Raw genomic sequence first — 14,674 nt, forward strand, 5'->3', positions numbered from 1 at the left:
AGGCTCTGGAACGCTACTTCCAGAGAGGAGGCTAACTTTATCGCCTCATCCAGGTCCAGGGCCCCCTTTTCGAGTAGGCGCTGTCTCACGTAATTAGACCGGACTCCCGCCACGTAGACGTCTCAGATGGCGAGTTCCATATGCTGAGTGGCCGTAACGGCCTGGTAATTGCAGTTGCGTGCGAGGGCTTTGAGGTCGCGTAGGTAGTCATCTAGCGACTACCCGGGACGCTGGCGGCGAGTGGTGAGGATGTGTCGCGCGTAGACCTCGTTCACGGGCCGTACATAGAGGCATTTGAGCATTGCGAGGGCATCTGCATAGGAGGAGGCCTCGTTGAGTTGAACAGAGATTCGATGGCTCACCCGTGCGTGAAGGAGGCTCAGCTTCTGTTCGTCAGTGACGGAAGGTGTGGAGGCGGCTGCGAGATAAGCCTTGAAGCATCGAAGCCAGTGCGAAAAAATTTATTTCGCCTCCGCGGCCTGCGGATCGAGTTCCAGTCGGTCAGGTTTGAGGGCTGATTCCATAGTTGCGTTTAAGTTGATTAAATTGATGCGACCAACAATTCACTCGAGACAAGAGTAAAAGTAAACCGTGGCTTTAATCAACTTAGAACGGTGCCTGCCTACAAGTCGACTGCTCTTTATACCCCCCTCAAGGGGAGGAGCCATGGGCGGAGCCCATACATGTCCCAACATGTTCCCCTATGGATGATGCCATACAATGCCGATCGGTGGAGCCCACAAGGGCAACAACATAGCATAGATGCAAATACAAAGGCAAAGCATCGTACTGATACAGTGGTGGATTGTTGGTATAATACATTCACCACAGCGTTCTGCCGCACCTCCGACATAGAACATAGAACGATACAGCGCAGTACAGGCCCTTCGGCCCACGTTGTTGCACCGACATGGGAAGTCAAAAAACAAAAGCCATCTAACCTACACTATGCCATTATCATCCATATGCTTAGCCAATAAACTTTTAAATGCCCTCAATGTTGGCGAGTTCACTACTGTAGCAGGTATGGCATTCCACGGCCTCACCACTCTTTGCGTAAAGAACCTACCTCTGACCTCTGTCCTATATCTATTACCCCTCAGTTTAAGGCTATGTCCCCTCGTGCTAGCCATTTCCATCCGCGGGAAAAGGCTCTCACTGTCCACCCTATCTAACCCCCTGATCATTTTGTATGCCTCTATTAAGTCTCCTCTTAACCTTCTTCTCTCTAACGAAAACAACCTCAAGTCCATCAGCCTTTCCTCATAAGATTTTCCCTCCATATCAGGCAACATCCTGGTAAATCTCCTCTGCACCCGCTCCAAAGCTTCCACGTCCTTCCTATATTGCGGTGACCAGGCGTTCTCTGAAAATTTCTCAAAATGGCCACCACCCGGAGCACGTTTCTGATTCTGCCACGACACAGCAAAGATGGCACGGTCACACCGTCTTTATTCCAGCCATTTTCTTGTGTCAGGCCCTCTTTCTCATTGCCAGTTTTTACAGCAGTGTTCTGCTCCTCCTGGTGGAGGAATGGTCCCTCTTGTGGTTTATCATAGAATTTCCAGTGCAGAAGGAGGCCATTCAGCCCATCGAGTCTGCACCAGCTCTTGGAAAGAGCACCCCACTTAAGCCCAAGCCTTCACCCTATCCCCGTAACCCCACCTAACCTTTTTTGGACATTGAGGGCAATTTTAGCATGGCCAATCCACCTAACCTGCACATCTTTGGACCGTGGGAGGAAACCAGAGCACCCGGAGGAAACCCACGCACACACGGGGAGAACGTGCAGACTCCGCACAGACAGTGACCTAAGCCTGGAATCGAACCTGGGACCCTGGAGCTGTAAAGCAACTGTGCTAACCACTGTAGTACCGTGCCCACCCCCCCATCCAGTTATTCTAGGATAAACACAAGAGGCATCATTCCTCCACCGAGAAGGACAGAACACTGTTATAAAAACTGGCAGTGAGAAAGAGGGCCTAATGTTTCTTCATCTGCAAAGGTGAAACCTTGGTTCAAACATGGTCAAAGGAGCTGGACTTCAGTGGTGTCCTGTTAGTTTCTATACTGACCTGACTCTGGTGAGTTCTTGGAGTAATAAGATTTGTTAACTGACAATAGTTCTGATCTTGTGACCATATTATCACCATTTCTGTTGTCTGCACAAAGGATTTGAAGTTCAAGGCCATTGTTACACACTGGGGATGAGTGGTGACTGTTCACGCCTGCTTGTGATGAACTCCTTTCTTTGCACTTCTTATTGTTAACTGTCAAGCTCACAGACACTGAGTTGGGGAGCAATTGATTTTGAGACTCGGTAAATACCCAGTCCGTAGGAGATGTAAATTACCAAGTAGTTTTATATTTTGAATGTCTTTTCAAAGAAGGGCATTCCACTCACAGTCATTTACGTTTTAAAAACTTTCCAAAGGCCTGAGGTAGATTGTGCAGGGTAGGTGGATTGGCCACGTTAATTGCCCCTTGATTGGAAAAACTTTTAAAAATGTAAATCTTTGCTGCACACTGTCCATTTTTTAAATTTCATTTCAAAGAGGCCTAAATCTTCCAGTCCTGCCTGCCGCTTGAAGCGTCATGGGCGGGACGGATAATTAGACAGACAAGAGAAAGGTCCATCAATCTCAGGACGAAATATCCGGTCCCAGGGCAGGCAGAACCAGGAAATCCCACCCCATATCGTGAAAGTTAGATACATGATTGGGGGGGGAATCTCCATCAGCTGACACCGGAATCAAGAAACGTGATTGGGCGGAGAATCGGTTTTGACGCCGAAATTGTGACAGGCGCCGGTTTCACGCCAAATCGCAATTCTCTGGTGCCTCGACACCAGCGGCAATGCATTCTAGAACGCACGTACAGTAAACGCCGTTGACATATCATTAGCGGGCTTGACCCGGTATTCTGCGGGGCCTCCGCTTGGGCGAATTCCCGACGGCGAGGTTCACTTCTGCTTTTAAAAATCATGAAACAGGCGCGGGGCTGCCGAAGGGGAGAGAGGGGTACGGAAATTGTCCAACATTGTCATAGTTTGCTGACAGTCGTGCCATGACTGGGGGTGTACGTATGCCAGGGCCGAGGGTGGTAGCAGAGGTTGGCCAGGTGATCGGTGTGGAGACGGGTGAACGGGCACCATTGCCGCGGCCTGCAAGGCAACCATGCAGCAGCGCACGCCGCTGACTGACGACTGTGAACTTAGGGCCACAGGTCGTATGGGCCTCCCCCCAGGGCACCCCCCTAGGAGCCGTCTGCCCCTAGCCAGCCCATCAGTGGGATGGGCGAGCACCAGCGCACCAGTACCATGTTGTTGGCTGGGATGAGTGTGTGTGGGGAGTGATGTGTGTATATGCGGCTGCAGCTTGTCAGCCTCCTGAGCGTCAATGCAAATTGGGCAAATCCCGCACCATTCCTCATTGGAATCAATTGTGTTCCAAGTGGCGCCGGTGCTAGCCTCTCAATGGTCATTGAATCGGTCAAGGTGCGGCACCAGTTTTGCTGCATTGGCAACGAATCCTGCATTGGCATCAACACTTCGGGCTGGATTCTCTGATTTTGAGGCTGTGTCCAGAGGAAGTGTCTAGATTCACGATGAAAAAGTCGCGGCCGCCCCCGCACCGATGTTCCACCCCATGGGGGTTAGCAGACGCGCCACGTAAAACCGCTGCCATTCCAACAGAAACAGTCGCAGAATTGCCGGGTCTGTGGCAGCACATGCGCACGCTGACGACCTGCAGTGGCTGTGCTGTACAACATGGCGTCGGCCGCGTGCTGTCCCGGCCTGCCAGATAGTGCCCCCCTATAACCCTCCTCGCCACGCATGGAGCAATGCCCCACCAGTCCCCCCAGCCTTCTCTGAACCGCGCCCCACCCCCCCTCCTGGCCAGCGTAACAGCTCCCCCCCCCTAACTGTGGCGGCACAGGACACAGTCCACAGCCACCACGCGAGGTTGATGAAAACTCAGGGTACACGTGTCCCATATTGTCGGGATGTCGGCCCATCTGGGGCGGAGCATCGAGGGAGGGCCTTCAGGTGACGTCCTGAGGCCGTCCCAATGGCTTGCGGCCTACTCACTGATGATGCTGTTTTGGAGGGGCGGAGCATCTGAAAACAGGCACCAGCCCCGGTTTCGGCGTCAAAGGGGATTCTCCGCCCGATCACTGAATACGATTTTGGCGTCGCCAAGCGGAGAATCCCGCCCATAATCTTAGGAACAGAGAATTCCGCTGGATATTTTTGCTAGGCATGATACTACCTGGGACCACAGATGGGCCGTCAGTTGAACATTCATCTTGAAGGCAGCACTGCAACAATGTAGGACTCTGTCCATATTCCATTGAAGTATCAAGTCAAGTCTCAAAACTCCTGTTGACATTTCACAATAATTATAATTGAAATGTGTCAGTGCGCAAAGATGTACAAATGCCCAAAATGTTCCATGCAGTGTCAGCTGTGCTCCTACACAGACTTAAACTCCCACACTCGGTTCGATTTCATTCAAAATCACTTCTTCTCCAGCACTCATATTAAACATCAAAATTTGTAAACAGCTTTAATATGTGACATCGTTTTTCAGATAACATTTCAGATGGATTAAAAATAAATAATGATTGTACCTTTTCGCACAAACCTACACAGGTTATCAAAGTATGTAGCTCTCTAACACAATTCAAACTCCCTCACAAAACACCTACAGCTTCTAACAAAAATTCAGACTCAGAAATAAAATTGCTAAAAGAATATTCCGAAGAAGCGACATGAACAGTTAACACCGTCAGATCATTAACCGTTAGAGAATCAAGGTTATGCTTAATTGGTATTTCTCCCAGACCAAATTATTTGAATGACACATTGGCCGGATCTTATGCCTTCCCCCATGGCACGTTTTGGTGCAGGATGGGCATTGAATCAGTTGGGGACCTCGCCACCTTCCAGCCTCTGACCTCATTAAGTCTGTGATGGGAAGAACTTTGGGCAGCCATCCCACCCCACCACAATTAATGCCCAGTTAAGGGCCTCATCCTGCTACCACTGCTATCACCATCTATAATGAATTCTAGCATTTTCCCAATGACAGTTATTAGGCCAAATTGCCTATAGCATCCTGCTTTCTGCCTCCGTTATTTTTTCAATAGCGGTTTTACATGTGTCATTTTCCAATCCGTTGGATCCTTTCCAAGATCTGAGGAATTTTGGAATTTTGCAACTAATGCACCTCGTATCTATGCAGCTAGTTATTTTAAGACCCCAGGAATTTTAGTCCATTAGGTCAGTCTTTATTTCTAATAGCTTTCACGGTTTTTTTCCCTTGTGATTATGATCGTTTTAAGTTCCTCGCTTTTAACTCTCAATTTCAAATATTCTTTGGATTATTTTTTCTGTCTTTTGGGGCAGCACAGTAGCACAAGTGGATAGCACTGTGGCTTCACAGCGTTCGATTCCCCGCTGGGTCACTGTCTGTGCGGAGTCTGCACATTCTCCCCGTGTCTGCGTGGGTTTCCTCTGGGTGCTCCGGTTTCCTCCCACAGTCCAAAGACGTGCAGGTTTGGTGGATTGGCCATGCTAAATTGCCCTTAGTGACTAAAAAGATTAGGAGGGGTTATTGGATTACGGGGATAGGGTGGAAGTGAGGGCTTAAATGGGTCAGTGCAGACTCGATGGGCTGAATGGCCTCCTTCTGCACTGTACGTTCTATGTGAAAAATGAAATGAAAAGAAAAATGAAATGAAATTAAATGAAAAGAAAATCGCTTATTGTCACAAGTAGGCTTCAATGAAGTTACTGTGAAAAGCCCCTAGTCGCCACATTCCGGCGCCTGTTCGGGAAGGCTGGTACGGGCTGGTATGTGTCTATGTATCTATGGTGAAGACAGGTACAAAATATCTCTTGAACACTTTCACCATTTCCTTGGTTCCCAATATTAATTCCCCAATCTCACCCTCTAAGGAATCAATGCTCACTTTAGTTTTTGATTCCTTTTTAAATACTTTTAGAAACTCTTACTATTCATTTTAATATTTCTCCAATATCTCCCTCCATGTTTTATTAGATCATTCTTTGCTGGTTTCTGAAATCCTTCCAATCTTCTGACCTAACACTAACCTTTGTGCTATTGTTTGCTTTTTCTTTCATTTGATACTCTCCTTACTTTGCCGCAGATGGTGCAGCCTTCACATAGAACCCTTCGTTTGTTTCAATCCCAGCTGATTTTTAAAATTATTTCATGGGACGCAGGCTATGCAGTATTTATTGCCCATCCCTAATTGTCCTTGAGGGGGCAGTTAAGAGTCAACCACATTGCTGTGGGTCTGGCGTCACCGTGGATCCACCTCCACGGTTTCCAACCACTCCTCTCGGTATTCCGACCGCCCTGGATCGCCACATGTAGGCCAGGCCAGGTAAGGACGGCAAATTTCCTTCCCTCTCAGACATTAGTCAACCAGATGGGTTGTATGACAATTGACAATGGTTTCTTGGTCATCATTGGACTTTTAATTCCAGACTTCTATTGAATTAAAATTAAAATTTCACCATCCGCAGTGGCGAGATTTGAACCTTGGCCCCCAGAGCATTACTCTAGGTCTCTGATTATATAGTCCAGTGACAATACCATTACGCTATCGCCTCCCCTGATGTTACTACTGAACAAGTCAGATCCCAGGATGGAATCCAGCTTGATAGGTCCTAAGTTTTATTTTTTGTTTAGAGACATAGATGAACAGAGTCAAAGGATCACCAATAAACATATAACAAAAGAATAAAATAATAAAAGATTAACTATATTGCACTAATCCTTCACCCATGTACAGATATACAGATTTGTAAGGATAACAAAAGTTACAAAATCTATCTTTTACTAGAATGATCACAATAAAACAAGTAAAACAATAGGTGAAATGTGGTCAGACACACCACACTCTGAAACCATGATCCAAAACTATGCAGCATCTCAATTGAAACATTTTATCAATTGTGACAGATGCCACCCAAAACAGCTTCTGTAGATTTCTCATCAGTTACCCCGAGCTACTTATCACACTGTGAGCCAGCTGGTATAACTGGAACTCTGACTTTCACACAAGGGTTTCCAATCTCTCAAAGCTCTCAAAGAACACACCTTGGAATCTTCTCCCACACAATGCTTTCTCTCGGATACCTTCACCATGGATCCACCTCCAGGGTTTCCGACCTCTCCTCTCGGTATTCCTCTGCCCTGGATCGCCACATGCATTCAAGCTTCATCTTCCTCAGAGCCTCTTAGGTATCCAGCCATGCCATAAGAACACCACTGCTTCACAGATCTACAATAAAGAGTCACCAATCTTCTGATTATCTTGGATGTCAGGGTTCTCGCAAACTTACTTTAAATCTGGTTCCTGCAGCTGTCCCTTTAATTCAGATCCCTTTCTCTCTTCTTTACTTTATTTTCACTGAACAGGACCTTGCTCAGATTCCTCTTCTTTGTTCCTCTTCTTTGTTCCTTTGACATAACTTTCTTCCCAAGACATTCTTTTGTCCGATTCCCTGGTTTCTGTGACTATTTTGTGCTTTTGGGAAATCTGCTCTCTGCAGTCCCCTGTCCTGTGTTCAGCTGCTCCTGGCACTAGCTTACAACTAACTCAAAAACTCTTGCTGGCTCAGGTTGATAAGCAACAGGCTAGTTTTTTCTTTAAACCCTATTTGCTTTAACATCGTAAAACCCTCATTATAATGCAGGCATCCGAAACAAACTGAAGTTATTAACCCTTTCTTAATGCAAAATATAGAAATGCAAAATTAAGTTTACTTAAAGCTATATTTTATTTCTAATACCTACAAAAAACAAATATAAATTACTTAAAACTACTTTTATTTCCTGTCACTTTCTCAATGGAATATATCTTTGCTGAAAATTATGAAATATCTTGTTAAATGTTTTTTTTTAAATTTAGAGTACCCAATACATTTTTTCCAATCAAGGGCAATTTAGCGTGGCCAATCCACCTACCCTGCACATCTTTTGGGTTGTGTGGGCGAAACCCGTGCAAACACGGGGAGAATGTGCAAACTCCACATGGACAGTGACCCAGAGCCGGGATCGAACCGTGGACCTCGGCGCCGTAAGGCAGCAATGCTAACCACTGAGCCACCGTGCTGCCCATCTTGTTAAATGTTTGCCACTGTCCTATCAATTTTCCCAGTTCCCTTTAACCAATGCTATCTTTATACCCTTGCAATTGTTTTTATTTAAGTTTAAGACATTATTCTTAGACCCACTTCTCACCCTCAAACTGAATGTGAAGTCTATCATGTTATGATCACTGTTGCTTAGAGACTCCTATACTATGAGGTCATTTATTAATCCTGTCTCATTGCACATTACCAGGTCTGTAATAACTTGCTCCCTGGCTGGCAGTAGAATATGCTGCTCTAAAAAACTGCCTTCATATACTTTATGAACTCACCTTTCAGGCTACCTTTGCCAATCTGAATCACCCAATCTATATGAAGATTAAAATAATCCATGATTATTGCAATGCCTTTCTTACACAGCCCCATTTATTTATTTCCATATACTCTGCACTATAATGTAGCTACTGTATAAACTACTGCCCTATAAACTACTCCCATAAATGATTTCTTACCTCTGCTGTTTCTTAACTCTACCAAATTGATTCCACATCTTAATCGCCTCAACTAAGTCATCTTCAAATGGAAAAAAATGTTGATGAGAGGGCATTAGGAAAAGCATTAATGTTCAGCTTATTCCATTCACCTGATAAAGAACCTCACCAATGTGAATTTATAACAAACCTCACAAATATAAACATCAATATCGAGGTATCCAAATCTGCTAAGAATTAAAGTAGCAGCAACTGGAGTGTCAGGAGACCACTTTGCCTCAAGGTCTTCAATTGTTTTCTATTTTAATACTATTCTTTCCAGCACTTTAACTAGATCAACATATGGGCATGTGAAATGTATTACTGTGGTGCCTTCAATTTACATTTTCAGCTGCTTAGAATTTTCATGCAGATCTAATATTGAATGGTACACTCTGGAGATGGGTCTGTTATGGTGATGAGATCTGTTGTTTATTAGATTCTGGCATCAGCAAATCTCTGTTGCTTATTTTTTTTCAATAAAACTCACTTTTTGTCATTTAAAAAGGAACTGTACCACAATTCCGCAAGCTTTTGGATACTCATGGAAAAGGACAAGTGTTAGAACAAAGAAAAAAGAACAAAGAAACGTACGCCACAGGAACAGACTCTTCGGCCCTCCAAGCCTGCATCGACCATGCTGCCCGTCTAAACTAAAGTCTTCTACACATCCGGGGTCCGTATCCCTCTATTCCCATCCTATTCATGTATTTGTCAAGATGCCACTTAAACGTCACTATTGTCCCTGCTTCCAACATCTGCTCCGGCAGCGAGTTCCAGGCACCAACTACCCTCTGTGTAAAAAACTTGCCTCGTACATCTCCTCTAAACCTTACCCCTCACACCTTAAACCTATGCCCCCTAGTAATTGACCCCACGACCCTGGGAAAAAGTCTCTGACTATCCACTCTATGCCCCTCATAATTTTGTAGACCTCTATCAGGTCGCCCCTCAACCTCCTTCGTTCCAGTGAGGACAAACCAAGTTTATTCAACCTCTCCTCATAGCTAATGCCCTTCATACCAGGCAACATCCTGGTAAATCTCTTCTGTACCCTCTCTAAAGCCTCCACATCCTTCTGGGAGTGTGGCGACCAGAATTGAACACTATACTCTAAGTGTGGCCTAATTAAGGTTCTATACAGTTGCAGAATGACTCGTACATCTCCTCTAAACCTTGCCCCTCACATCTTAAACCTATGCCCCCTAGTAATTGACCCCTCTACCCTGGGAAAAAGTCTCTGACTATCCAAACCTTCTCCTTTTCCACCACCCAATGAGTTTCAGGTCATTGTTACTTATTGCTTAGAAACAAAGTTCTCCCTCACATCCTTCCTGTATCTCTTGCACAAAATCTTCAATCTGTGCCCTCTAGTCCTTGTACCGTCAGCTGTTTGATACAGCGTTTTTTTTTGTCTACGTTATCTAAACCTGTCATAATCTTGTATCGCTCTATCAGATCTTCCCTTAACATCTTTTGGTCCAAGAGGAATACCCTCAGTTTTTCCAATCTAACCTTGTAGCTAAGATTCCTCATCCTTGGAACAATTCTGAATACCTCTAGTTGCTCTGCAAGTGATGCCTGGAGTAACTATTGATTGCACTAAATCAGGATTATTCACAAACGTTTTGCCCAGCTTTGTGGCCCTGAGTATCACCTTGCCAAGGTACTGCTCTAACACACCACAGATCTGAATGATGGACTGTGAACCTATGTCTGTAATTTCCCACAGAATAAACTATGATCTTAAATTTACTTCCCATGTCGTTACCAAGTAGAAAGCAGGAATTTCCCTTTCAGAATTGAGAACTGCAAGTCCTAGAGCCATAACAAAGCCCTATCATTCACCTTGCGGGTGTCTAGATAGTTCTGCAATTTCTTACTATTCCCTTGCTTTACTCACTGGACAACAAGAGAAGGAAAATTTATAAAAAAACATAAATAGCAACATTTTGGGGCACATTTGCTCACCGCACCTGGACAGGCCTTAATTACAAACATAAAGAGCGACAAGTCTATTAAGGAACAAGAGTCTGAATTGCCTTTTTAAAGGGAAATAGTCTTCATATATACAAGCATGCACTCATGGGAAATGTTGATGTTTATGCTTACATCAGCTTTTCTTTCTGCTTTTTCTGTTTTAGAACATATGTTGAGAAGGCAAAATGGGTGGTTAATATTTTGGATAGAAATTCTCCTGCTTCAATGTCATTCAATTCTGCATTAGTCCGACCATGAACGGGAATGGTGAGTAGTGTGCTCCCTATTCACGATGTCTGTTCATGATGTGAGTAACAGGAATACGTAATGTCAGCTGCGGACAATGCCTGCTCACAGGTTCTCTAACTAATAGTCTATAATATAAAACACAGCTTTGAATACAATTTTTCACAACCATTCAGAACAAAGAACAATACAGCACAGGAACAGGCCCTTCGGCCCTCCAAACCTGCACCCATCACGTGGTCTATCTAGACCAACCGCCTGTATCTTTCTGTGCCCTGTCAGTTCATGCGCCTATCCAGATAAGTCTTAAAGGTCGCTAATGTTTCTGCCTCAACCACCTCACTTGGCAGTGCATTCCAGGCCGCAACCACCCTCTGTGTAAAAAACTTCCCCCGCACATCTCCACTGAACCTTTCCCCCCCCCTTACCTTGCACTTGTGCACCCTTGGAATTGTCATTTCCGCCCTGGGAAAAAGCCCCGAACTGTTCACCCTATCTGTACCCCTAATAATTTTATAAACTTCTATCAGGTTGCCCCTCAGCCTTCATCTCTCTAGGGAGAACAATCCCAGTTTATTCAATCTCTCCTCATAGCTAATACCCTCCATACCAGGCAACATCCTGGTAAACCTTTTCTGTACTCATGCCAAAGCCTCCACGTCCTTCTGGTAGTGCGGTGACTAGGATTGGACACAGTATTCCAAATGTGGCCTAACCAACGTTCTATCGAATTGTAATATCATTTTCGAGCTTTTATACTCGATACCCTGTCCTATGAAGGCAAGCATGCCATATGCTTTCTTTACCACCATTTCCACCTGTGCTGCCACTTTTAAGGATCTGTGGACCTGCACGCCCAGATCTCTCTCTGTCTCTATGCTCCTGATGGTTCTGCCATTTATTTTATAGCTTCCACCTGAATCGGATCTACCAAAATGCATTTGTCCGGGTTAAATTCCATCTGCCATTTCTCTGCCCAATTTTGCAGCCTATCTATATCCTGTTGTATTCTCTGACAATCTTCATCCGTAACTCCTGCAACCTTACTATCATCCGCAAACTTGCTAATCAGACCTTCTACGTTTTCTTCCAAATCATTTATATATATTACAAAGAGCAGAGGTTCCTGTACTGATTCCTGCAGAGCACCACCTCCATTTGAAAAAATATCCTTCCACTACTACCCTCTGTCTTCTGTGGCCAAGCCAGTTTTGGATACATCCAGCTAGTTCACCCCTGACCCCATGTGATCTAATCTTTTACACCAGCCTGCCATGAGGGACCTTATCAAATGCTTTACTAACGTCCATGTAGACAACATCCGCAGCCCTTCCCTCGTCAATCATTTTGATCACCTCCTCAAAACATTCAATCAAATTAGTGAGACATGACCTCCCTCGTACAAAACCTGCTGTCTGTCGCTAATAAGACCATTCACTTCCAAATATGCATAGATCCTATCTCTGAGAATCTTTTCCAACAATTTTACTGGCGTCACCGACGTCAAGCTCACTGGCCTATAATTAACCGGATTATCCTTGCAGCCCTTCTTAAATAACAGTACAACATTGGCTATCCTCCAATCCTCTGGGATCTCACCTGTGGCCAATGAGGACACAAAGATTTCTGTCAGAGGCCCAGCGATTTCATCTCTTGTCTTCCTCAGTAATCTGGGATAGATGTCATCTGACCCTGGGGATTTGTCTACCTTAATGTTTTGTAACACACGCAACACTTGCTCTCTCGTAATAACCACCTGTTCTAAAGTGTTTACACATCCCTCTGAGACACCACCAATCAAGGTGCCCCTCTCCTTTGTGAATATCAATGCAAAATACTCATTAAGGACCTCACCTACTTCCTCTGCTTCTACACATAATTTCCCTCCTTTGTCCTTGAATGGACCAACTCTTTCTCTAGCTATCCTCTTGTTCCTAATATACGTATAAAATGCCTTGGGGCTCTCCTTAATCCTGTCTGCCAAGGACATTTTGTGACCTCTTTTTGCCCTCCTAACTCCCTGCTTGAGCTCTTTCTACTTTCCTTGTATTCCACAAGTGCTTTATCTGTTTTTAGTTGCCTGTACCTCACATATGCATCTTTTTTATTTTTGATAAGATTCTCAATTTCCCTGGTCATCCATGGTCCCCGAATCCTGCCTTCGCTGTCCTTTCCTTTTACTGGCACATGCCTGTCCTGCACTCCCATCAACTGCTCATTAAAAGACTCCCACATGCCAAATGTGGATTTACCCTCAAACAGCCTCTCCCAAACAACAGCCTCCAAATCCTGCCTAATCTGGTTGTAGTTAGCCTTCCCCCAATTTAGCACCTTAACCCAGTTTAATCTGGACAAATGTGAGGTAATGCGTTTTGACAGGTCTATTACAGGTAGGGAATATACAGTGAATGGTAGAACCCTCAAGAGTATTGAGAGTCAGAGAGATCTAGGTGTACAGGTCCACAGGTCAATGAAAGGGGCAACACAGGTGGATAAGGTAGTCAAGAAGGCATACAGCATGCTTGCCTTCATTGGCTGGGGCATTGAGTATAAAAATTGGCAAGTCACGTTGCAGCTGTATAGAGGTTGAATAAACTTGGTTTGTTCTCACTGGAACGAAGGAGGTTGAGGGGTGACCTGATAGAGGTCTACAAAATTATGAGGGGCATAGACAGAGTGGATAGTCAGAGACATTTTCCCAGGGTAGAGGGGTCAATTGCTAGAGGGCATAGGTTTAAGGTGCGAGGGGCAAGGTTTAGAGGAGATGTACAAGGCAAGTTTTTTACACAGAGGGTAGTGGGTGCCTGGAACTTGCTGATGGAGGAGGTGGTGGAAGCAGGGACGATAGTGAAGTTTAAGGGGCATCTTGACAAATACATGAATAGGATGGGAATAGAGGGATACGGACCCCGGAAGTGTAGAAGATTTTAGTCTGGACGGCGCATGGTCGGCGCAGACTTGGAGGGCCGAAGGACCTGTTCCTGTGCTGTACTTTTCTTTGTTCTTTGTTGAATGATTTCAAAAGGAATAAAAGTGTAAACTCAATGGGCCGAATGGCCTCCTTCTGCCCTGTAAATTCTATGAAATCTGTGCAAAGGAATCAATTTTTTTTTATCAGTCAAACCTTTTTTTGAAGCTATCCTTCAGTGCATCAGAGATATCTCTGGCATAAAGATTACAATTATTTACACAAGTGGTTTGGTCGTACAATAATACTGTCTACTGATGGTTCAACGAAAATGTATTATCAAACTTCTTCGAGACGATGGCATCTTTCTAAAGAGACTGAGTTGATAAATCTGCATTGGAGTTCTAATTCCAGGGCCTTAAGCTATTGCATGTCCTACATCTTTAAACATTGGATGCTTATGAAATAATCTTTTACACCAGAATGTTAAGCAAATGCAAAGCAATGGCTTTAAAAGTCCATGGTTATCTCAAGTTCTGCAAGGACATTTACACCAGTGAAGAAATTCATCTACTCATCACAGTTCATCTGGTATTTGCTATTATGGTGGAGCACTCCTCCTTCTTCTGGTCAGAAAACACAATGGTCAATGACATCTGGCTAGTAACTATCTTTTCACCAAGAGCTGACATTGCAACAAACTCTCCGAGCAAAAGGCTTCCCATTTCTTTTGGATTATAGATAACCTAATGTCTTGGATGCATCAACTTCTGACAGCAAAATAATCCGGCAATCTAGGAAGTCTTCCACTGTTTCTCTCTGTTCTGACTGGGTGAACACGGGATCTTAAATATTCAAATAACTAAATGAGTAACCTCATTG

General features: G+C 44.6%; 1 protein-coding gene across 2 annotated transcripts in view; it reads right to left on the bottom strand.

Moving 5' to 3' along the window:
* Window positions 1-14,674, bottom strand: part of gucy1a2 (guanylate cyclase 1, soluble, alpha 2) — a 379,990-nt gene that overhangs the window by 346,706 nt on the left and 18,610 nt on the right. The window contains exon 1 of one of the 2 annotated variants that reach the window (XM_072476755.1): window positions 7,134-7,310. The exons of the other annotated variant lie outside the window; for it this stretch is intronic. Within the exon in view, the coding sequence (XP_072332856.1) occupies window positions 7,134-7,247 (114 nt within the window). The 5' untranslated portion in view covers window positions 7,248-7,310. Of the gene's footprint in view, window positions 1-7,133; window positions 7,311-14,674 lie in introns of those variants that run through there. 2 annotated transcript variants of the gene reach the window in all.

The sequence above is a fragment of the Scyliorhinus torazame genome, chromosome 15 (assembly GCF_047496885.1).
Source record: "Scyliorhinus torazame isolate Kashiwa2021f chromosome 15, sScyTor2.1, whole genome shotgun sequence".
Lineage (NCBI taxonomy): Eukaryota > Metazoa > Chordata > Chondrichthyes > Carcharhiniformes > Scyliorhinidae > Scyliorhinus > Scyliorhinus torazame.